Consider the following 25,520-nt stretch of genomic DNA (forward strand, 5'->3'; position numbering starts at 1 on the left):
TTCCCTCATTTTGCCCACTCCTTTCAAAGGGCATCTTTTCCTTCCAAATCTGGATGGCAGACCTGGGGGCAGGAGCCGTGGCACAAAGCCTCAGCCACACCCAGCCCGGCTGCCGTGAATCATGGTACAGGGCATCACTGCGGGCAGCCGTGTATGCGGAGAAACTTGCCTGAAGCTCGCAGGAACCAGCCTGGGGAAGTCCCTGCCGCCCAGCATTCCTCTCCAGCTCTGTGTGATTCACAGAACCTACCTGACCCCTTCCTCCTCATCTCTACCCTCCAGTCAGGCATCCTTGCCTCCCCATTCTCCATCTGGGGGAGTGTTTTCAAAGTAGCTCCTTCCCAGGAAAGATTTAGAGGAACCAGCTCGCTCACTGAGCCCAGAGAGAGACCTCAGAAGTGGGCAGTGTTGGGAACCGGGTCTGTGCAAAGAGCCTGGCTGCTGAGGACTGGTGGAAAACTTTCTGAAGCTCATGTTTGATTGTAGTGGTTCTCAAAGTTTGGACCAGCAGCATCACCTAGGGGCTTGTTAAAACTGCAGATTCTCGAGGCGGGTCCCAGACCTACAGCTTCAGGAGCTCTGGACGTGGAATCCTGCAAGCCCCTCTGGGTGGTTCTGACCCATGTTCAAGTTCCAGAGCTGCTGTCCTGCATCTTTAACAGAACTGGAAACACCAAGGTTGAGAATCTTTTCTGTCTCTCTCACCCTAGTACACAATTCTGCAGACAGAAGAGCATAATAGATGCTAATCAGCAAGTATTTACTGGGGACCTGGTATGTGAAAAATTCTTCACAACACTGAAGTAAACACACACACATTCACACACAGACTTTATCTTTGAGAGCTCACGGCACATGCAAAAATTAGGTTGAAGACTGGGTAACGCAAGGTATAATTGTTGAAATGAGTGGATTTAGACACTACTACAAGGAAACGTTGGCCAAATCCAGAATGCAGGACACTACAGGACCTTGTTTGATTTATTTACTGAGGTGATGGCATGGGGAGGGGAGGAAAATTGGACTACTCTAGTTTAGTCATATCTGACTCTTGGTGACCCCATGGACTGTGTAGCCCACCAGGCTCCTCTGTCCATGGGATTATCCAGGCAAGAATACTGGAGTGAGTTGCCATGCCCTCCTCCAGGGGATCTTCCCAACCCAGGGATCAAACCCAGGTCTCCTGCATTGCAGGCAGATTCTTTACCATCTGAGCCACCAGGGAAAGATATTCTGCTTTAAAAGGAGTTAAAAGAGATCTCACAGACAAAACCAATTATGATAAATAAGCGTGACATTGTTTGGATCCTGATTAAAAAAAACAGCCAACTCTAAAAATGATTTTTTTAAGAACAACTTTGGAAACTTGAATATAGACTGAATAATAGGTGTTAAGAAGAAATTATGATCAGTTTTATTAGGTGGGATCATGGCTTTGTGGCTATGTATAACAACGTCCTTTGGGGGGACACATGCTGAGGTGTTTGTGTATAAATTTGCACAATGTCTACAATTTGATTTAAAGTGTTCTACCTTCCCCCTAACACACCCCCAAAAAATGTGGAGACAGGATAGATGAAATAAATACGGCAAAATTTGATGGCTGTTAAAGGTGGCTGGTGAGCTCATGAGGGTTTTATATCAGTTTGGAAATCTTCATACTCCAAGTTTTTGCTTGTATGTTGGTAAGTGATGTAGACCTGAATGGTGGAGCAGTTCCGAGCTGGGTGCTAGAGGAAGGACTGGAGCCCTCAGAGAAAGATTTGTGAAGGGGATGTTGCCAAGTACTTTCTTCCTCCTTGCCTGCCTCTCTCCCTCCCTAGGAGTTAGCACCTCCCACATACCAAGTGGGGTACAGTATAGTAAAAGCAGCCCAATGGGAGCAGTGGGTGTCCTCTGCGGAGAGGGGAGGTGGTTGCAGAAGTCAGCTGCCAGACTGCAGAGGAGTGTGGGAAACACCAGGCTGCCTGTCTGGCTGGACTTTGTGTTGTAGGCAGTGATGAGGCTTCTGTGCAGAAAATGCAGTGATGAGATCTGTGTTCTGAGTGGATTCATTTTGACATACTAGGCAGGATGGAGAGATCTGGAAGGGGGCTGTTACCAAGGTACAGGCTTGAAAACGTGATAAGGGCTTGGGCTTTACAGAGTGGCAGTGACGAAGGGCCAGTCGGGTGACATTTTAAGATGAACCAAGAAGCAGCCAGAGCTGCCGGTGACGATTTAGGAAGGTGGCAGGTGAGAGTCAAAGATTCACTTGAAGGACTGGGTACATGGATGCACTGCTTAATAGAAATGACGAAACTGGGCTGATTTGGGAGATGAGGATGAAGAGTTGATTTCGAAGGTGCAAAATCTAAGGTGAGAATAGAACTGAGCTGAGTTATATCAAACAATGCTTAGTCGCTCAGTCGTGCCCAACTCTGGGACTCCACAGACTGTAGCCCTCCAGGCTCCTCTGTCCACAGGATTTTTCAGGCAAGAATACTGGAGTGGGTTGCATTTCCTTCTTTGGGGTATCTTCCCAATCTAGGGATCGAATCCGCATCTCCTGTGTCTCCTGCGTTGCAGGCAGATTTACCCGCTGAGCCATCGGGGAATAGACTGTTCCAAATAATAGGCTGATTTGAGGGGAAGTGAGGAAACTCAGAGTCAAATAAATCGACTGGTTACATAAATAAAGCCTGATGAAAGTTGGAGACTAGAGTCTGAAAAAGAATATGGAAAAGCGAGTGGCTCAGCAGAGATAAGAAGTGAAACTCTGGGGACAGTGGGGGAGGCAAGTGGGTGTTTCCAAGATGGTGAAGAAACCCTGCTTTTGAAACCCTGCTCTCTTGTGGTGTTTGCTTCCCGTTTGAGATAGGAGAAACTTCCTAAGCTTCCATCCATTGGGCATGGCTTGGTGGCTCAGAGGGTAAAGCGTCTGCCTGCAATGCGGGAGACTTGGGTTCAACCCCTGGGTCAGGAAGATCCCTTGGAGAAGGAAATGGCAACCCACTCCACTATTCTTGCCTGGGGAAGCCCATAGACGGAGGAGCCTGTTAGGCTACAGTCCACGGGGTCGCAAAGAGTCGGACACGACTGAGGGACTTCACTCACTCACTCACTCTAGGGGGCATCAGTGTGCACCACGCTGCATCTCAGTTGGATACTGATAGCTGAAGGACACGCGGCACCAGGCTAGAAGCTCCAGAGGGTGGGGATCACTCATTACTCCAGAATGCAACGTGCTTTCTGGAGATGCCCTGGTAGCTGCTGCTGAGCTCCCAGCTTTGAGCCTCGCAGAACTAGGGGACTAGTTCTTGCCCTCAGAACCCCATGAACTATATGAAAAGGCAGAAAGATAGGACACTGAAAGATGAACTCCCCAGGTTGGTAGGGGCCCAATATGCTACTGGAGATCAGTGGAGAAATAACTCCAGAAAGAATGAAGAGACGGAGCCAAAGCAAAAACAATACCCAGTTGTGGATGTGACTGGTGATGGAAGCTAAGTCCGATGCTGTAAAGAGCGATACTGAATAGGAATCTGGAATGTTAGGTCCATGAATCAAGGCAAATTGGAAGTGGTCAAACAGGAGATGGCAAGAGTGAACGTCGACATTCTAGGAATCAGCAAACTAAAATGGACTGGAACGGGTGAATTTAAGTCAGATGACCATTATATCTACTACTGTGAGCAAGAATCCCTTAGAAGAAATAGAAGAAATGGAGTAGCCATCATAGTCAACAAGAGTCCAAAATGCAGTACTTGGATGCAATCTCAAAAACAACAGAATGATTTCTGTTTGTTTCCAAAGCAAACCATTCAATATCACAGTAATCCAAGTCTATGCCCTGACCAGGAATGCTTAAGAAGGTGAAGCTGAATGGTTCTGTGAAGACCTACAAGACCGTCTAGAACTAACACCCAAAAAAGATGTCTTTTTCATTATAGGGGACTGGAATGCAAACAAGAAATACCTGGAGTAGCAGGCAAATTTGGCCTTGGAGTACAGAGTGAGGCAGGGCAAAAGCTAACAGAGTTTTCCCAAGAGAACACACTGGTCATAGCAAACACCCTCTTCCAACAACACAAGAGAAGACTCTACACATGGACATCACCAGATGGTCAATACCAAAATCAGATTGATTATAATCTTTGCAGAAAAAGATGGATAAGTTCTATACAGTCAGCAAAAACAAGACCAGGAGCTGACTGTGGCTCAGATCATGAACTCCTTATTGCTAAATTCAGACTTAAATTGAAGAAAGAAGGGAAAACTATTAGACCATTCAGGTATGACCTAAATCAAATCCCTTATGATTATACGTGGACTTCCCTGGTGGCTCAGACGGTAAAGCATCTGTCTACAAGGCAGGAGACCTGGGTTCGATCCCTGGGTCGGGAAGATCCCCTGGAGAAGGAAATGGCAATCCACTCCAGTACTATTGCCTAAAAAATCCCATGGACAGAGGAGCCTGGTAGGCTACAGTCCACGGGGTCGCAAAGAGTCGGACATGACTGAACAACTTCACTTTCACTTTATGATTATACAGTGGAAGTGAAAAATAGATTCAAGGGATTAGGTCTGATAGACAGAGTGCCTGAAGAACTACGGATGGAGGTTCATGACATTGTACTGGAGGCAGCAAAGACCAAGGAAAAGAAATGCAAAAAGGCAAAATGGTTGTCTGAGGAGGCCATACAAATAGCTGTGAAAAGAAGAGAAGCAAAAGGCACAGGAGAAAAGGAAAGATATATCCATTTGAATGCAGAGTTCCAAAGAATAGCAAGGAGAGTTAAGATAAGAAAGCCTTCCTCCATGATCAATGCAGGGAAATAGAGGAAAACAATAGAATGGGAAAGACTAGAGATCTCTTCAAGAAAATAAGAGATACCAAGGGAACACTTCATGCAAAATGGGCACAATAAAGGACAGATATGGTATGGACTTAACAGAAGCAGAAGATATTAAGAAGTGGCAAAAATACACAGAAGAACGATACAAAAAAGATCTTCACGACCCAGATAATCATGATGGTGTGATCACTCACCTAGAGCCAGACATTCTGGAATTCAAAGTCAAGTGGGCCTTAGGAAGCATCACTACGAACAAAGCTAGTGGAGGTGAGGGAATTCCAGTTGAGCTATTTCAAATCCTGAAAGATGATGCTGTGAAAGTGCTGCACTCAATATGCCAGCAAATTTGGAAAACTCAGCAGTGGCCACAGGACCGGAAAAGATCAGTTTTCATTCCACTCCCAAAGAAAAGCAATGCCAAAAATGCTCAAACTACCACACAGTTGCACTCATCTCACACAGTAGCAAAATAATGCTCAAAATTCTCCAAGCCAGGCTTCAACAGTACGTGAACTGTGAACTTCCAGATGTTCAAGCTGGGTTTAGAAAGGCAGAGGAACCAAAGATCAAATTTCCATCATCCGTCGGATCATCGAAAAAGCAAGAGAATTTCAGAAAAACATCTACTTCTGCTTTACTGACTATACCAAAGCCTCTTACTGTGTGGATCACAACAAACTGGAAAATTCTGAACGAGATGGGAATACCAGACCACCTGACCTGCCTCCTGAGAAACCTGTATGCAGGTTAGGAAGCAACAGTTAGAACTGGACATGGATCAACAGACTGGTTCCAAATAAGGAAAGGAGTACATCAAGGCTGTATATTGTCACCCTGCTTATTTAACTTATATGCAGAGTCATGAGAAATGCTGGACTGGATGAAGCACAAGCTGGAATCAAGATTGCTGGGAGAAATATCAATAACCTTAGATATGCAGATGACACCACCCTTATGGCAGAAAGGGAAGAAGAACTAAACAGCCTCTTAATGAAAGTGAAAGAGGAGAGTGGAAAAGTTGGCTTAGACCTCAACATTCAGAAAACTAACATCATGGCATCTGGTCCCATCACGTCATGGCAAATAGATGGGGAAGCAATGGAAACAGTGACAGACTTTATTTTTTTTGGCTCCAAAATCACTGCAGATGGTGACTGCAGCCATGAAATTAAAAGACACTTGCTCCTTGGAAGTAAAGTTATGACCAACCTAGACAGCATATTAAAAAACAGAGACATTACTTTACCAACAAAGGCCCGTCTAGTCAAAGCTATGGTTTTTCCAGTGGTCATGTATGAATGTGAGAGTTGGACTGTGAAGAAAGCTGAGCACCGAAGAATTGATGCTTTTGAACTGTGGTGTTGGAGAAGACTCTTGAGAGTCCCTTGGACTGCAAGGAGATCCAACCAGTCCACCCTAAAGGAAATCAGTCCTGAATATTCATTGTAAGGACTGATGCTGAAGCTGAAACTCCAATACTTTGGCCTCCTGATGCGAAGAGCTGACTCACTGGAAAAGACCCTGATGCTGGGAAAGATTGAAGACAGGAGGAGAAGGGGATGACAGAGGATGAGATGGTTGGATGGCATCACCAACTCGATGGACATGAGTTTGAGTAGACTCCGGCAGTTCGGATGGACAGGGAGGCCTGGCGTGCTGCAGTCCATGGGGTTCCAAAGAGTCGGACATGACTGAGCGACTGAACTGAGCTGAACTAGGGGACTGTTTGTCAATAATTACTGGGCTAACAAACAAGGGAAAAAAAATGTCATACGGGGCAAGATTTCAAGAGCAGAATTACTTCAGCTGCCTGTGGAAATAACACCAAGTTGTGCAACAAGGCTTTTGGGGTGAAAAGCACACATTCGATCTTGGTCGGACAGTCTGACCATTTGTAAAGCACAGCCCATTTTCCCTTTTTTGGAGCTGCAGACAGGACAGTGGTGAGTTGCCCACCCTCCACAAAATAAAAAAAAAAAATAAAAGAGAGAAAGGCCTGATACTTAGTAACACTCTAGAAGCTTTGTGTTGGGTTCTCTGATTCTTTGTTTCCGGAAAAGGACACCAAGAAGCCAATAAGACACAAGATGGGTTATTTTTTTTCTCAACTGCTTTCCTTCCTGTGGAAAACCTCTCTAGCTCTGCCCATCCCCTCTTCTTTACCCCACCCTCACCCCACGGCAAAGCCACTTCCTCCCCAGAGTCTTGCCTCTCCACTGACACCCCATTTCTCCTCTGCTCCACACTCCTCCTTTCACAGCTGCCAGCCCAGTGCTCACACCCAGGCAGCTCGATCCTGGCCGAGATTCCACCCTCACTCAGCAGCCTGGACAGAGCTGGCATGGCCAAGCGGGGTCACCTTGGGAGAAGGCAGGAAGCGGTGACTGGGGTGGTGACTTGAGAGCACAGCCCATCTGGGCCCTGTCTTGCTGGAGTCATTTTAAATATGACTTCCTATTATTACCACTCGTAATATTCTTAATATATGAAGAGAAGCTACCATTGAGTGAGTACCTGATTACATGCCAAGCGCCTTGCAAGACTTCTCATTTAATCTTCCTGGAAACACATAAAGTAGGTGCTGTCACTGTCCCCTTTGTATCCATTCATCCATTGATGGACACTCAGGTCCAGTATTCTTGCCTAGAAAATCCCATGGATGGAGGAGCCTGGTAGGCTACATACAGTCCATGGGGTCACAAAGAGTTGGACACGACTGAATGACTTCACTTTCACTAGGTCTCTTCCAAGTCTTGACTTTGGTAAACAGTGCTGCTGTGAACACAGAGGTGCATGTATTGGTTGACCAAAGAGTTTGTTCCAGTTTTTCCATAACATCTTATGGAAAAACCCAAACAGACATTTTGGCCAACCCAATATCTTTTCAAATGAGAGTTTTTGTCTTTTCTGGATATATGCCCAGAAGTGGGATTACTGGATCATATGCTATCTCTAATACCATCCCCTTCTAAAACATAAGGAGATAAGGGTCAGAGAGGTCAAGCAACCTGCCCAAGAGCAGACAGCAGCCAAGTGGCCATGCTGGGGTACAGACTCAAATATGCCTCATTCCTGATCCCCTGCTCTTAACCACCATGTTACACTGCTTAAAAGGCATTTAGTTCAACTTATTCCCATCCACTGAAGTAGGGAAGACCATTTCAAACAAGAAGCTCTTTGGAAAATGAAGCTGGTCACTAGACGTCTGGGGTTATACTTAGCCTCAGAATCCACAGGGACCTGTAACTGGTCATCTGCAGGGAACCCTGCTCTTTCTCAAGCTTGCAGTCAACAAGCTCCCGCTTTGCCAAGCCTCTCGGACCACATCCTACTTGGGCAAGTGGTAATAGGGCCAAGGTCACAAATCTGATTCCTTCGTGGTCCTGCTCACATCCATCTAACCTGTGGTCACAGATGGTACTCCTAACTTGGGCCAGCATTTCTCAAGTGTAGACCCCTGGATGGCAATGAAAGTGGCTTAATATGATCCTCTATTTTTAAAAAATAGACAATAAACTATGAAACTAGATCAATTGTCAAAAGTTACAACTTTATATAAAGATAGTTATCTATTTGCAGTAGAGACCTGGCATCTCACTGAATCCTAATCCCTGGGATTAGGAAAGGCCAAGCTCCCAAATTTACTCCTTTTTCCTTAAAAGTATACTGAGAAATTGTAGAGGTGTTCTAACAGAGGCGAGGCATCGAATTTTAATTGTTCTGAGCTTGTTGAGGTCATGACATACCACCTCCTGACATCCCTGAGACAGCAGTGAAGAATCTAGTGTTCAGTAATTGGCACAGATCTGGTCTTGGGCCAGGTGTACGGCAGAAATGAACAGCTCCAGAGAAAACCATACAGGTTGGCCTCTTGCAACCATGGCTGAAGACTGTGGGGACTGCGAATTGTACAAAACAGGCTCAAGGCCAATGAGGGAGGCGAGCTCCTCTGTGTACACAGCACTGCAGAGGGCCTGGTGGAGAGCCAGGGCCATGTGCAGAACTTCGACCTGAGTGGAGGTGGCAGGGAACACACTCATGCAGGTGAAAATAGGCGTGGAGACATGCACCCACAAGGACAGTACACAGAGCGATGAGGGGGCAGAGACACGAAGGGAAAAGAACCCCGTGGGTTTAGAAAGGGAATAGATGTCCAAAAGAGGGAGAGCATGGAGCTCAGAGGTGAACAGTTTAAGCCTAGATGGGGAGAATAATGTGTCCCTGTGTGTGGACATGGGGCCCAGGTCAGAGAGGGCTTGTGGGCTCAAGGCTTATGCCCAGGAGAACACTGGAGATGAAATCAGCTGTTTTCTGTGGCACCATGCCCATGCCAGATGGTTTGGATGGTTTTACCCCCAATCTATAGCCTAACTGATTAATTCATCAACATTTATTGAGCTTCAGTAAAGTGACTAGCATTGCGCAAGACAGCAGAAATATGATTACGGTTAAAAGATGGTCTTACCTTCCAAGAGCTTATGGTCCATAAGTCTAGTTAGGGAAATATTAAAGCAAAAAGATGATCACAGCATATGGTAATAGAGACAATGATAGAGACACGCTATCAGGAGCTCAGAGATAACCTAGGAGGGAGACCAAGCTCCGGCAGGGGGTGTCAGGGATGGTGGCACCCGAGGCATCTTAAAGAACAAATAGAAAATGGAAGTGGTTTAGGTGCGAAAATGCATTCTCAGAGTTCAACATGGGCAATGCTATTGAAAGGAGAGAGCATATGGGGAATTAGAAGTATTTAGGTGTGGCAGGGTGTGTTAAGGAAGAAGAGACAGGCAGGACTAAATGGCAAACCAAGGTTGCAATGGCAAGCATCTTGGGATTAAAGATCTTAAGTGAATGTGAACATGAAGTCGCTCAGTCGTGTCTGACTCTTTGCGACCCCATGGGCAGTAGCCTGCACCAGGCTCCTCCGTCCACGGGATTTTCTAGGCAAGAGTACTGGAGTGGGTTGCCATTTCCTTCTCCAGGGAGTCTTCCCGACCCAGGGATCGAACCCAGGTCTCCCACGTTGTAGACAGACGCTTTACCCTCTGAGCCACCAGGGAAGTCCTAAAGATCTTAAGGAGGGAAATGGTGTTAGATTTAATCCTTCAGCGGTTGATAGTCATGGGTCTGGAGTGAGAAGAGAGAATAGTTTTATGGAGAATAACCACAGCGCCTCTCCTGAATGCCCATCATCTCTCCCAGTATCTTTACTCCCCTCCCTTAACACTTCTGTTTTCTTTTTTCGCCCTGTACTATTCAGTGCCCACACCAAGAACGTTGTGAGGATATCTTGATTCTACTCCACTAAAGAACATGAGCAGGCCTGGGGTTAAGTTCAGAGGCCTCCATGTGAATTTCTAGATTTCATTCCAAGGTACCCTTCGAAAGTACCCAGGAGACTGAAAAGTAGTTTGGTAGGAAGATGCCTTGCAAAGTCTAGCAGATATCTCCTACCTCTGCTCCAAAATCCCAGGGTAAAGGCAGGCTCTAGGAGATGTGAACATGAACACATGTTCATGATATTTCTGATGTTAGTTCAGAACAATCTGAGAATAGATAGGGTAGATAGATGAATAGATAGATACACAGATGGGCAAATACTGGTATTGGTATCACAATCATATTCTGCTACTCAAGTTTCTCTTTTCGATAGCTACCTTCTCTATTGTAAGAACTTTAACCTATTTACATATAATTATTTTCCCTCTAAAATGGTTTAAAATGCCCATTTGATTTCTAAGACACAGTGGGTATTGGGGGCACGGACTACCTTTTTAAATGGGCTGGTTTCTTTCAAAACAGGAAGCAGTACCAGCCAAGTTCATTAAAAATCAGCATCAGAGAATACTTACTAAGTACTTAATTATGTAATCAGATTTTGGCTTGGAGGCTGGATACAAAGTTAGAAAGAAAGAGAAAGAGACTGGTTGTACCTGGCTGGGTGAAAAGAGAGCAAGGGACTGAGCCAACTGGGTCCCTCTCCACGCATGCTGGCCTCTGGTGGCCCACGTCTTTGAGCCTGGGGGCCAAAGCCCCAGACCTGAGATGTCCTACTTCTCCAAGTCCAGTGATTAGGGACCCTTTTCCCTGGGGAGGATCCACCCCCTTCTGGGAATGATTGTCATCCGTGCACGGTGCCTAATGACACAGTCTAACTTTAGAATAGCAGAATGTTTTTAAAGATGTAGATGTACATTTAACTGGGAAGATGTTCCAGGGGTTAAACCTTCCTTTTCCCTGCCCTTGCTTTGTACTCCTTTGGACCTCCTTTGTAGGTTGATCTACCTCTCTGTCTCAACGTAGCAGTCAGCCTTTTAGAAAACATCTTCACTATATTTTTCAGATTTCATAGCATTATATCCTTATACAGAATCATAGAACTTTGAGGAGGGAAGGCACCTCCTCAAACCCACATGAGTCGCTACCCAAACTCACACTGAAACTAGTGATAAAGCCTGAATCCTGTCTCTCTTATCCCTACCATGTTGCCTCCCTTTCTCCTTGCCAATTCACCATCATCTTAAAGCCACAAAAATGCAAAACAAACTTGAACTTTGTGTTGAGACCTAAGCCTATGAGTCATGGTTGAACAACAGCTTCTTTCTCTCCACATTAGCTGTGTTTCCTCCACTGCAGTCCAAACAAGAATCAACCATGCTACCATGAACATCATTAAAACGACGTTGGTTCACTCAGTGGCAACGGAGTGGCAGTCAGGGGCTCCTGTCGTGGAACAGGCACTGTTTGGATCCTGCAGAATCCGGGTGGTAAGTTGTCTTATCCTGATGGAGTGAGCAGGGGGATTTCTGAGTGTAGACAGCACCTGACCTCGTTCACTTTCAGATGGTCAGCAAAGCCTCTGGTGGAGAGGAGGATTTCCAAACATCTGAAATACCTGAGGGCAGGGAAGGCTCCCAGGGCAAGAAGAAGGAATTTTTGGGAATAAGCTGTCTGAAATCAGCAAAAGAACTGATTGGAATGAGACCTTGTGTCACTTTCTAAAATTGGACGTGGCTGAAAATAGCTATTGGAGGGACTTGGGAAAGAAGGAGCTTTGCCTTGAGTTCTAGGAATGTCCCGCAGGGTGGGTGTCCACTTTGCTTCCTGACCTCTGCTCTGTCCTTCGCCACCACCTCTGCCCCTCTCACTTCCCACATCAGCTCTGTTCTGCCTGTTCATGCTTATCTCAAACTTCTGCTAAAAACTTCCTCTTTCCAGTGATGCTCTTTGTTCTTTGTAGAGGATACTTGATTCTCCCGAGTCCAAACTCAAAAAAAGACCTTCCCTCTAATGTTTTCAAATGTTCCCCACTTGTGGACCAAATATTTTTTGAGCAATTATCATGTACTGTTGGAAAATTCACAATTTATAAAACATTCACCCTACATGATTACTTTAAAACAATATGAAGTAATATATGGTTAAATGTCAAGGAAATGGCAACCCATTCCAGTATCCTTGCCTGGAAAATCCCATGAACAGAGGAGCCTGGTGGGCTACAGTCCATGGGGTCACCAAGGAGTTGGACACGACTTAGGGATGACAACAACAACATACGTAATGGGTAGGAGGTGTTTAAGGAATTTAGAAGAGACAGAGAGATCATGTTGGAGCTGGAGTCCATACTGAAGGCTCCACAGAAAAGCAAACCTTCAGACTAGATGGTAAAAAGGTGGAACTGGGGAGATTTGAAATAAAGCCAAGCTTAGCGAACAAATACTTGCAGGAGGAATTTCATGGTAGAGAATAATAAAAATAATGTTTAACAACTAAAGAGGATCTTATGGTTTGCAACTGCTTTCACACATACACACACACTATTTGAGGGGTACCTCACCATGCAGCTTGTGGGATCTCAGTTCCCTGACCGGGGCTCAAACCTGGGCAGTGAAAGAGCTAAGTTCTAACCACTGGACTGTCAGAGAAGTACTTCCCCCACCTCTACTATCCCTACACTATTGAATTTAAGAGCAGTGAGCTGAAACCAAGTCCTGCTGTATAGAGGGGGAACAATATCCAATCTCCTTAGGATAAACCATAATGGAAAGGAATTAAAAAAAAAAAAAGAATGTATGCTACTGCTGCTGCTAAGTCGCTTCAGTCGTGTCCGACTCTATGCGACCCCATAGACAGCAGCCCACCAGGCTCCTCTGTCCATGGGATTCTCCAGGCAAGAACACTGGAGTGGGTTGCCATTTCCTCCTCCAATGCATGAAAGTGAAAAGTCAAAGTGAAGTTGCTCAGTCGTGTCCGACTCTTAGCGACCCCATGGACTGCAGCCTACCAGGCTCCTCTGTCCATGGGACTTTCCAGGCAAGAGTACTGGAGTGGGGTGCCATTGCCTTCTCCCATATATGTGTTAAAAAAAGAATCTTAAAGAGTGGATATGTATGTATGTTGTATATGTGTAACCAATTCACTTTGCTGTATACCTGAAACTAATGCAACATTGTAAACCAACTATATTCCCTTAAACAAACAAACAAAACAAAGAGTCATGAGCTGAGCCAGATTACAGACACTTCTGAACACCAGCTAATACATGGAAGATTCAGCAAGTTTGTGGTGGGCACCTACCTCCTATCAAACAATTCTGCATCCCTTAGCTCATTTAATTCAATAACTAAACTTGTGAGAAACATGTTGTTATCGCTATTTTACAAATGAGTAAATTAACGGTTAAGAAATTTCTCAAGGACACCTAGTTAATAATAATAATAAAACAACAGCAATGGCTATTACACATAGTAATTCCAATGTGTTAGATACTATTTAAGAATTCTTATAACAACTCTTACAGTGAGGTAGGAACTATTGTTATTCCCCATATTTTAGATGGGGAAAACTGAAGCATGGAGATGTTTAGCAACTTGCCCAAGATATACAATTAAGAAGTATCAGAGTCTAGACTTGAATTTACGCTATTTGAAGTCTCTACCCTAGAGTGGCCAATAGAAATACAGTGCAAGATACAGATGTGAGTCACATATGTAAGTTTAAATGTTCTGGTGAAAGTGAAAGTTGCTCAGTTGTGTCCGAGTCTTTGGGACCCCACTGACTATACAGTCCATGGAATTCTCCAGACCAGAATTCTGGAGTGGGTAACCTTTCCCTTCTCCAAGGGATCTTCCCAACCCAGGGATCAAACCCAGGTCTCCCACATTGCGGGGAGATTCTTTACCAGCTGAGCCACAAGGGAAGCCCAAGAATCCTGGAGTGGGTAGCCTATCCTTTCTCCAGTGGATCTTCCCAACCCAGGAATTGAACCAGGGTCTCCTGCATTAAAGATAGATTCTTTACCAACTGAGCTATCAGGGAAAATAAAAAGAGGGGAATTCCCTGGTGGTCCAGTGGTTAAAATTCCATCCTTCCACTGAAGGGGACACAGGCTCAAACCCTGGCCAGGAAACTTCCTGGAACCCATGTGGTACAAGCAAAAACATTTTTTTAATAAATAAAAAGTAAAAAAGGTAAAATTAATTTTAATAACATATTTAATACCAAATATCTTTAAAATGTTATCATTTCAATATGTAATTATTATATTTTATATTATTTATATTTTTGTATATTCAGTTCAGTTCAGTCGCTCAGTTGTGTCCAACTCTTTGTGACCCCATGCACTGCAGCATGCCAGGCTTCCCTGTCCTCCACTGTCTCCCAGAGTTTACTCAAACTCATGTTCTTTGAGTCAGTGATGCCATCCAACAATCTCATCCTCTGTTGTCCCCTTTTCCTGCCTTCAATCTTTCCCAGCATCAGCGTCTTTTCCAGTGAGTCAGTTCTTCACATCAGGTGGCCAAAGTTTTGGATGTCACATTTTTATTCTAAGTCCAATGTGTACTTTTAAACTTAGACCACATTTCAATGCAAATGCTAAAATTTTCATCAGAAATATTTATCTTCTATTTCATACAATTTATAGTTTAAAAGAGTAAAGTTTTTTCAAATTATTTCAAGCATACTGAAAAGTTTTCCAATGACTGAGTTGAGTTCTAAATATCACTCTTTCAATGTGGGCATCTGTATTGTCAAACTTGGTTTTCTTATTTTCGAAGAAGTGACCTGACTTTGAAGCAAATTGAAATCAGTTTCAATTCTATCTAAGTTAAGTAATTCACTAACTTTTCTGTAAACCCAGTATTATTAACGTTCAATTCAAAGAAGTATTGCCCAAATTGAAAAGCAACTATGAATTCATCGATATTCATATTCATATAAAATATTCATATTTTTATTTCAGTTTTTGCAGCTGACTTACATAATGCTCTTGGTTACAATGAAAATCTTCTGTATATTAATTCATGTTTGAAAATATGAAAATAAATTATTGTTAATGTTATTATTGTGAAAAATTTCAATTTCAGTATAAATTCTTATACCTTCTTGATAGTACTGGTGCCTGTTGGGGATCCCTGCTGTAGAGTCTCTTCTAAAAGCCACAGGAGTTCAACAAGGTCTCTCCATTCTGCCTGGTTGGAACTTGAGTGTTTCCCAGCTCTGCTAAGGAGCTCAGTTCACTTTTAGCAATCTGAGTTCTCTTTCCTGAGTCCCATAGAGTTAGTTGTACGTTATGAGTTTAGCATTCAGCTTAAGATTCAGGGGGACTCAGGATTTCTTTCTCCATATACCTCCCTGTTCTCTGCTATTCTGCCTCAAAAAATACAGCTACCTCATCCTGCCCAAACTCTGATCTTTTTGCCCTTGTTTTAGCAAGACTGTTTTGTCTGCTTGGATCCCTCTTCTTGTGACCTGGAAAGTGCCTCCAGGCAGAAAGCTAGGCATATTGTCCAGATACCTATTTCCTTTGTTTCTCTCCTCCCAGGAATCACAGTCCTGCACTGTCTGTTGTACAATGAAAACAGTTATTTCATGCATTTTTGCCCCAATTTCTTGTGTCCTGTGAGAGGGTTAATCCAGTTTCTGTTAATATTCATGTCTGGAAGTGCAAGTTTTTTCATAGTGATTTCTTTTTGCACTACTAAAATAGCTCTTGCTTAAGTCAATAAAAATATTTTTCTGTACACGTCAAACTGTCTTCTAACTTTCCTCCTTGATGTCACTGACAGGCTATTACTTCCTTTCTCCCCAGGAATCTAAATCAATGCATTTCCTTTGTTTTTGTTTTTGCAACCCATCTGTTCTGGCTTTTACTCTGCTGGTGCTACTTCAGTGTCACTTTTCCTGTGGGTGGACATTCTCTGAAGTGGTGCTCAAGCCTCTCTTTCTTCCTTTATCTAGCTCACTTTAGGGAATCCTTACTCTGCTACCTGAAAGTTGGCAGTCTGTCTGCTGGCTGGATCTAACACACATTGCAGAGAATTCTCTCCGTGTCTGGGTTTCCCCTTTCATAAATGCCCAAGTATCAGCAGGAGGAGAAGGGGGCGACAGAGGATGGGATGGTTGGATGGCATCGCCGACTCGATGGACATGAGTTTGAGCAAACTCCGGGAGTTGGTGATGGACAGGGAAGCCTGGCGTGCTGCAGTCCATGGGGTTACAGAGTCGGACATGACTGAGCGGCTGGACTAAACTGATCAGCTCAATTTTACCATTTTTAAAATACAGTGACCCCGACCAGGGAGTTAGCTGGTGCCACCCTGCATTGGAAGCGCAGAGTCTTAACCACTGGACCACCTGGAAAGTCCCCGCTGAGCCCTATTTGCGAGAGCAGCGAGGGCCACTTTGTTCTTCATCCCTCACCCCACAGCGGCTGAGCCCTGCTTCTCCTCCTGCAGCCCTTCTTCACATTTAGCCTTGGAGATCCCCGAGGCACACGGCAGGCTGCACATCTTTTGCCCATTTGTTTCTGTCATTCTTTTTTTTTTTCCTTGAAGAAGAAAGAGAGGTTTGTGTTGTTTGTGTAATTTCCCTCTTTGCTCTGGCCTACTCCAGGCGGCCAGCCCAGTCTAGTCTTCATCTTTCCCTCTGTTAATATCTAGCATGTCATCACCTCTTTTTAAAAATAAAGATCCAGCTCTCCGCCTCAATGACCTTAAGAAACTCTGTTAGCTCGACGTGCCTAGCCTCAGATTCATCTTTGTGTCCCCTTTCCTTCCTTCCTCTGACACTCCTTTCGTTCCCCTGCCACAAGAGAAAACTAAAGGCCTCCAGTTCACATGGCCCACCAATTCAAATTCTTGGCACTATTTGTAATTCTTCCCTTTCAGTTGCCACCCTCACATCCATCCAGTCTCTGGTATTTCCTTGTAATGTCTTTCATACCTGTTCTCAGGGCCATTTTTAGTTAAAGCCTATGGTCATCAAGGAAGGGGGAATGAGGCCAGGCGGGGTGCGGTGAGTCAGGATTGTCATTTGGGAATTTTTTCAAAATACTGTAGAGGCTAAAAAATCTCCACTGGGGGCTGATACACTCTGCTTAGCACCACTCAGTCAAGTCCTTATCCTGGACACCTATCCTCACTTTCACCTAATCTCGTTGGCTTCCACTTTTCCCACCCACTGCTCTTAAAACATCTTCAGTTCAATTCAGTTCAGTTCAGTTGCTCAGTCGTGTCCGACTCTTTGCAACCCCATGAATCTCAGCATGCCAGGCCTCCCTGTCCATCACCAACTCCCGGAGTTTACTCAGACTCACGTCCATCGAGTTGGTGATGCCATCCAGCCATCTCATCCTCTGTCATCCCCTTTTCCTCCTGCCTTCAATCTCTCCCAGCTTCAGGGTCTTTTCCAATGAGTCAGCTCTTCGCATGAGGTGGCCAAAGTATTGGAGTTTCAGCTTTAGCATCAGTCCTTCCAATGAATACCCAGGACTGATCTCCTTTAGAAAGGACTGGTTGGATCTCCTTGCAGTCCAAGGGATTCTCAAGAGTCTTCTCCAACACCACAGTTCAAAAGCATTGGCTCTCATCAAATACTGTCCTGAGAGAGAAGTCATTAATATCTTTTCCTGGGCTTATGCCTCATCTCTTCCGCTCGAGTTGGTGCTCCCTTAGGGTTGGGACCACAATATTTACCCATAGGCTGTGTTCATAACAGGCCTCATAAATCGGTGATGGTGCTTGTGTGGTCCATAGGATGACCAGCCCTCCTGGTTTGCCCATCTGTGTGTGCAATTATACCATATTTCCTTTGCTGCATAATCCCTGCTTTGTGCTCTTAGTTGAATTTTTTTTTAATATTTATTCATTTATTTGGCTGTGCTAAGTCTTAGTTGCAGCATGCAGGACCTTCCGTCTTTGCTGGAGCGTGTGGGATCTAGCTCCTTGACCAGAGATTGAACCCCGGCTCCCTGCAATGCGAACTTGGAATCAGCCACTGGACTACCAGGGAAGTCCTCATAACTGATGTGAGCTCTCCCCACTGATGGTGAACTCCATGAAGTCAGTCTTGTGTCACTCATAGCTACCCTCTGAGCACCTGGAATAAACCAGGGACGTTATAGATTAATGGATATTTTTTGACTGAATGAGTAGGAGACATTGGACACCATTATATCTCTTGATAAGCTCATTTTCCCTCTAGGTAACAGTACTTCAGAGCGCCAAATTTACAAATTTTTTACAGTGCTGGGCATCTTATAGCAGTGAGATTTCAATCCAGTCAATTAAATTTCTTTGTGAATGTCTCTATACAGACTGAATAAACAGAACTTGAATTTCCACTGATTTCTTTTTTTTTTTTTTAACTTTTGGATGTCACTGTGTACAAGTTTTGAAGCTTGAAATTCTTTAGATCATCTTACAAGCGCTAGTAGGTAAGTGTTAGTCACTCCGTTTTGTCTGACTTTGTGTGACCCCACGGACTGTAGCCTGCCAGGCTCTCTAGACAAGAATACTGGAGTGGGTTTGCCATTCCCTTCTCCAGGCTCCACTGATTTCTACAAGAGAAGAAAAGAGAACCCCAGAGATGCTAGATATAAAAAAATTGTTCCTGGACATGACAGAAGTCACTGGAAACAAGGAGAATAGGGGAATCCTAGGACAATAGAGATGAGTATCACACAGATGAGAGAGACCTTAATAATCTTGTTTGATCTCTTTCTGCCAGATTCATTGTATGAATAATGCCTGGTATATGGTAGGTGTTAAATTTATAAAGGTGATTATATATACCTACCCAGAGACACACACAGTTTAAAAAGAAAAAAAACAACTGTGTCCTTTGGCACAGACGTCAAATCTTAGGATCTGGAAACACTGGAGAATTTCCGGTTCAATAATTCCTGAAAATCCTGTAATATTACTAGTACTGCTTCTTCAAAGCATAGACATCACCTGATACTGAGGATATAAGGTTAATTTCTTAGACTTTCAGACTGACTATTTTTTGGAAGTTTGAGCCAAAGTAGCAAGCCAATAGAGAGAACACATTGCCGGCATGCAGCCACTAAGGTATTTTAAGACAGGCACTGCTTCAAAACTTACTCTATGCTTCCTCCAGGCAGATGGAAGAAGACCACTTACAGGTTTGTATAAAATCCACGTGTAAGTGGAACAGTAAGTAGCATATAGTGTTTGTTTATGGGCTTCCCAGATAGTGCAGTGGTAAAAAAAAAAAAAAAATCCACCTGCCAACGCAGGAGATGCTGGAGATAGAGACATGAGTTTCATCCCTGGGTCAGGAAGATCCCCTAGAGAAGGAAGTTGCTACCCACTCCAGTATCCTTGCCTGGAAAATTCCATGGACAGAGGAGCCTGGAGGGCTACAGTCCATGGGGTCACAAAGAGTCGGACAGGACTGAGCAAGAATAACAACAGTATTTTTATAATTACTGTGCTGCGAAATACAGCCAGAGAGCAGTCCTGTTTTGAATTTAATCTGCTTTTTTTTTTTTTTTTCTTTTTGCCCATTCACCTCCAGGTCAAATTCTGATTCAAGGTGTGGTATAATATATTCTTCTGCTGAAATGGATTTTTTTTTTTTTTGGTAACATGTTGTATGAAATAAGTAAATTCATTGACTGAGATATTGAAATCTTTTTTCTCAGTTCCCTCACCAGGAATTGAACCCAGGCCCGTGGCAGTGAAAACCCAGAATCCTAACAACTAAGCCACCAGGGAACTCCCTGGAAATCTTTTTAGTAATGAAGAAAGGTGGGTAAATTAGTTTCTTTAATGGCAAGTATTCTTCTCTGTTGTTTTTGTCCTTATCCACATAAAATTTCTGTTTTGTTTCAAGAATCACTTCAAACATTACTCTTTCTATTACATTTTCTCTGACCCTCTTTGCAAACCAAATTTGCTCTTCTTTCCACTGTGTTTACACAGTGCTGTAAGGAACACTTAAGTTATACTCTTTGATCATTTGTTTGTGCTATCCCTCCTCACTAAATTGAAAGGTCCATGCTTCATTTATCTTTCATTCCTAGCATCTGGCATATTGCCTGCCACATGGATGGCACTTGAAAAATACTTGCAGCGTTGATTTAAAGAGTGGAGAGTTCACCAAAATCAGTCTTTTAAACCCCACTCTGCAAGGACGAAAGGATATGGCATGAGCTGAGTTCCTTCAAACTATTCTAGTTCCTCATCTAGTATACAGGTAAAGCATTGCCCACATCAGGGGTTATCCAATATTTTCGACTCAGCCCATTTAGATGGGGCAAAAGACCTCACAGCTATGGGAAAAGGATTCAGAGATCATCATAAAGTCTAAGTGTACCAGCAAATGTTTTGGGGGAATTAGTAATACTTCTGCTGTACCAACAGTTCACATTCACTCCTTCTGCAAGTCCTATGTAATCCTCCGCTAAGATAAATCTCCAATCTAACCATCTCTACAGCCACTGACCTTGTCTGAGTTCTTGGTTGACCAACACATCAGCCTGTACAATAGCCCACAACAAACTTATTTAATAATGACAAGCTTAACTGAAAGCAATTTATAATTGAAAGCAAAAATGGCATCAACTGAAAACCATGACCACCGATCTTGCCCTGTTGACAAGGGATCCTTCCTGAAAATTGCCGAAATTCCAATTGTCTCAATGTGCACTTGTGTTTGAACAGTGGCCAGAAAGACAACACAAAATCAGAGTTCTTGGAAAAAGCCTAAAAAGTGCTGAATTTAGTTTATGAAAACCAAGTGCCAAAAATCTTTGACCACTTGGAGAGTAAGTTATTAGTCAGAAGATCTCATTGTATACAGAACAAAAGTCTCCTGTAAGTCCTGAAAAAAAAAAAAAAAAAGGACTTTCCAGTTTGGATCAGTTTGAGGTCTGTGAAGAGGACCTTCTTGGTCTACCTGGGGTCAGGTAACAACTTGATTTGATTAGCATCTAAGGGCCCTTCAAATTTCATATTTTATTGATTCATAGCATGCATATATAATATCTGTAACATGAGTGAATTAATAAAATAATGAAAGAATGAATGCATGCTACTGGTACTGCTAAGTCGCTTCAGTCGTGTCCGACTCTGTGCGACCCCATAGACGGCAGCCCACCAGGCTCTGCGGTCCCTGGGACTCTCCAGGCAAGAACACTGGAGTAGGTTGCCATTTCCTTCTTCAATGCATGAAAGGGAAAAGTGAAAGTGAAGTCGCTCAGTCGTGTCTGACTCTTAGCGACCCCATGGACTGCAGCCTACCAGGCTCCTCTGTCCATGGGATTTTCCAGGCAAGAGTACTGGAGTGGGTTGCCATTGCCTTCTCCGAATGAATGCATAGATATGAATAAATCTGTATGAACTTTGGAAGCTTCACTGATGTATAGAGCAGTGGTTTTCAAACTTCTTCAGTGATGTGTGCTCAGTTGCTCAGTCGTGTCCAACTCTGCAATTCCATGAACTGTAGCCCGCCAGGCTCCGCTGTCCATGGAATTTTCCTGGCAAGAATATTGGAGCAGATTGCCATTTCCTACTCCATCTTCAGTGTTGAAATACCTGTAACTCATGTAGCTTTTGGTAGAGCCTCTAAAAATGTTAATTTATTAAATCTTAAGAGAGTAAACTGATTCTATCTCTAGAAGCACATAAAAGAATCTGATAGCATTGATCGCCTCCCAGGAAGAGAATTTTACATAATTTAAATGTACTTAAATAAGAAGGAATGGCATATTAAAATTAATGTTTTATGATGCTATCTTGACTTAGATTCAAGTACAGTAGTGCAGTTGTAAGAATCAAAATTCTAAGAAAGATACAAGGGAAAAATCTTAATTTATTTTGTTTCTGTAAATTGGGAAAAGATCACTACTATTTGATTTTCAGATAAAGCATATTTGTTTGGTGTTCTATAGGAGTACCATTTGGGAATCATGGTTCTTAAGGAAAGAGAAATGTTGGCAGCCAAAACTTTGCTTGGACATGCTGTAGAGAATTTCACAGTGATGTGAACATAATACTGTCTCTGATGCACTCTTTAAAAAAATTTCTTCTAGTATTCTTGAAATTTAAAGCATAAATAATATGCTTAGCCATCAGAGTTGCTGGAATGTTTTTTCCTCTGATGCACACCTTAAACCATTAAAAGACCATGATTTTGCTATTGTAGGTATTGTCATCTTACTCAGTTCAGTCGCTCAGTCATGTCCGACTGTTTGCAACCCCATGGACTGCAGCACAGCAAGTTTTCCTGTCCATCACCAACTCCCAGAGCTTGCTCAAACTCATGTCCATCGAGTCGGTGCTGCCATCCAACCATCTCATCCTCTGTCATCCCCTTCTCCTCCTGCCTTCAATCTTCCACCATCAAGGTCTTTTCCAGTGAGTCAGTTCTTTGCATCAGGTAACCAAAGTATTGGAGCTTCAGCTTCAGCCTCAGTCCTTCCAATGAATATTCAGGACTGATTTCCTTTAGGATTGACTGGTTTGATCTCCTTGCTAATTTTCCCCAGCAAGCTAGTCATTGTGAATAAAATAATGAAATCAGTAAAGAAATCAAGTCATGTGAGGATAAAGTAAAGAGAAGAATTTGACAGGGATGAAGTCTTGGCCTCTGACTTTTATATGGGTCTTCACATCTGGGAAAAAACAGGAATTCTACAGCATGGAATCATCACTGACACTCATCCTTCTCAGGGGTACAAACAGTTCAGCACTGAGATTGTGGTTTTCTGTTAGATGATTCTTAGTGATCAAATCTGTTTATGACTCAGATACCTTATTCACTTAAAACAGTCCATGGAAAAGAAATGATTAATATCATGCACGTGATAATTTTTTGGACATACATATATTCATAAAATTATCAAGTGCATGATATTCACTTTTCCAAGTGTTTGTTTTATGTATCATATTTAAAACTCATGCCAATATTGTAAAGAAGTCTGGTTACTTTTTTTTTTTTTCTGATATACAAATGTGGAAACCAAGCCTCTGAGAGGGTAAGTGACTTGATGGGACCTACTATAATTAATAAAGTCAGGCCTTTTGAGTCTTTGGCTATAGCCCTTTCCATCCCACCCAAAATGTTTGGTAACTTGAATCTAGAATGCCATCTTGCTCTCTTCTTCGATTTTGACTCACACTTTCTTTAAAATATTTCTCAAAATTCTTCTCCAAGAGGCTGTTTCAGAAAACCCAGACAGTTTTGCTGGTTCCAAGCCTCCCGAGAATTTGTTTCCAGTATCTATTTTCTATCTGTTCTATTCAGCCTCTATTTTCCATTATTTATTACGTCATATTCCAGTATGAATTTTACCTTTGTTGGTGTGCTTTCTGCTATTTATTTCCCCTTCTTAGCCTATGCAAATTCTCTTTATTACAAATTCTGGACATTTAAGATCTATTTTAAACAACATCCAGGTGACTGGAGAATAAAGTTTCAAATATTCATGTGCATAAGAATGACCTAGGGAACTTATTAAAAAATATATTTCTCAGGGGACTTCCTTGGCAGTCCAGTAGTTAAGACTCTGTGCTTCCAATGCAGGGCGCGCAGGTTCAATCTCTGCTTGGGGAACTAAGATCCCACATGCTATGCCATGTGGCAAAAAAAGATATTTTAGTGCTTTTGCCATTGGTTCTGATTCTGTGTGTCTGGGAGAATTCTGTGTGTCAGGCCCAGCAATCTGCATTTTACACAAACACCCCAGAGGATTCTTATGCAGGTAATCCAATGACTATACTTTTAGAAACCCTGTTCTTGAGAATTAAAAATTAGATTGGTACATACTGCATATTTATACTTTGTTCAGTAAGAGATACAAAGGTATAACTGAGTCCTTACTCTTTTTTTATTAATTTCTTTTTGGCTGTGCTGGGTCTTCATTGCTGCACGCAGGCTTCCGCTAGCTACAGAAAGTGGGGCTACTCTCTAGTTGCAGTGCTTGGGCTTCTTACTGAGGTGGCTTCTCTTGTGGCAGAGCACAGGCTCTAGGCTCGTGGTCTCAGTTATAGTGGTATCCAGGCTTAGTTGCTGTAGGATCTTCCTGGACCAGGGGTCGAACCTATGTCCCCTGCACTGGCAGGCAGATTGTTTACCAGTGGACCACCAGCAGGTCCCTTACTCTTTCGATGTTTACAAACAGCCGGAGAAGAAAGAGCATAGCACCTGCAATCTCTGACCTTATATGAGGGCAGACTCTGTGAGTGGTGTAGGTGATAAATGCTCTGTGCTTAGTTGCTCAGTCACGTTCGACTCTTTGCGACCCCATGGACTGTAGCCCACCAGGCTCCTCTGTTCATGGGGATTCTCCAAGCATGACTACTGGAGTGGGTGGCCATGTTCTCCTCCAGGGCATCTTCCTAACCCAGGGATCGAACCCAGGTCCATCGAAGGCTGTTCTTTACCATCTGAGTCACCAGGGAAGCCCCAATAAATGCTTTACGAATTCAAAGAAGAAAGGCATCACTTTGAGCCAGATTATCATGAAAGGCTTCAGGAAAGATAGGGGTTGAGCTGATTTGAAGAAAAGATGGGCCTAAAAAATATGGGAGGTGGGGAGGGGATTATTTCAAGATGTTAGAGCTAGTGATGGTCAAGGAAGCTGCTTCTAGGATATCAGTATGTGGAATGAGGCGTCTAAATTGAAAAAAGAATTTGTGTAGAGACATGGCACAATTTATGCCTGGAAAGACATCCACAAGTTAGAATGAAGAGAACCTAGAATTGGGACTTTATTCCATAGGTACTGAATGGTTCTTCACACATGCCAATAAATTAAATGCGGCATTTAAAAAGACTTATCTGGCAGTGAGTTTGAAAGCCCTGAACTACATTTGGGGATCGGTTAAGCAAATTGTAAGGAAAGCTTGGTTTGAACGTTTGTTAATGTAGATTCAACACAGTCTGGAGATTGATTGGATGAGAAAGAGAAAGATGTCTAAGATACTGCTGAAGTTTGAACCTCCTTGACTAGGACGCTTGTGTACAATTTCACTACTCAGTGAATATAAGGAGGGAAATATTTTAAGGTAGCATTTGATTCTAGATCTAGAATTCAACTTCCTACCACCTTCTTTACCTATGGATCAGGTAATGTTGCTTAAATATATGGCAGCTATTTTTAGCATGTCAAAAAGAAAAGATCTGGGGCTCCTCGAAGAGAAACAGAGATTGGGGTCCACTAAGCCAAAGACGGTTACTCTTTGGAAGAAAAGTTATGACCAACCTAGACAGTATATTGAAAAGCAGAGACATTTCTTTGCCAACAAAGGTCCGCCTAGTCAAGGCTATGGTTTTTCCAGTGGTCATGTATGGATGTGAGAGTTGGACTGTGAAGAAAGCTGAGCGCTGTAGAATTGATGCTTTTGAACTGTGGTGTTGGAGAAGACTCTT

The 25,520-nt window shown here is 43.2% G+C and overlaps 1 protein-coding gene across 2 annotated transcripts in view; it reads left to right on the forward strand.

Moving 5' to 3' along the window:
• Positions 1 to 11,447: 11,447 nt before the first annotated feature.
• Positions 11,448 to 25,520, forward strand: part of PPP2R5A (protein phosphatase 2 regulatory subunit B'alpha) — an 89,859-nt gene continuing 75,786 nt past the window's right edge. Inside the window, exons 1-2 of one of the 2 annotated variants that reach the window (XM_086343308.1) lie at positions 11,457 to 11,605; positions 19,789 to 19,894. In XM_086343308.1, the coding sequence (XP_086199434.1) occupies positions 19,885 to 19,894 (10 nt within the window). In that variant the 5' untranslated portion in view covers positions 11,457 to 11,605; positions 19,789 to 19,884. Of the gene's footprint in view, positions 11,606 to 19,788; positions 19,895 to 25,520 lie in introns of both variants that reach the window. The other variant, XM_086343309.1, reaches the window with a different exon arrangement.

Source organism: Bos grunniens, chromosome 16, assembly GCF_055505025.1.
Source record: "Bos grunniens cultivar Pamir isolate PY7600 chromosome 16, Bosgru_T2T1.0, whole genome shotgun sequence".
In the NCBI taxonomy this organism is placed as follows: domain Eukaryota; kingdom Metazoa; phylum Chordata; class Mammalia; order Artiodactyla; family Bovidae; genus Bos; species Bos grunniens.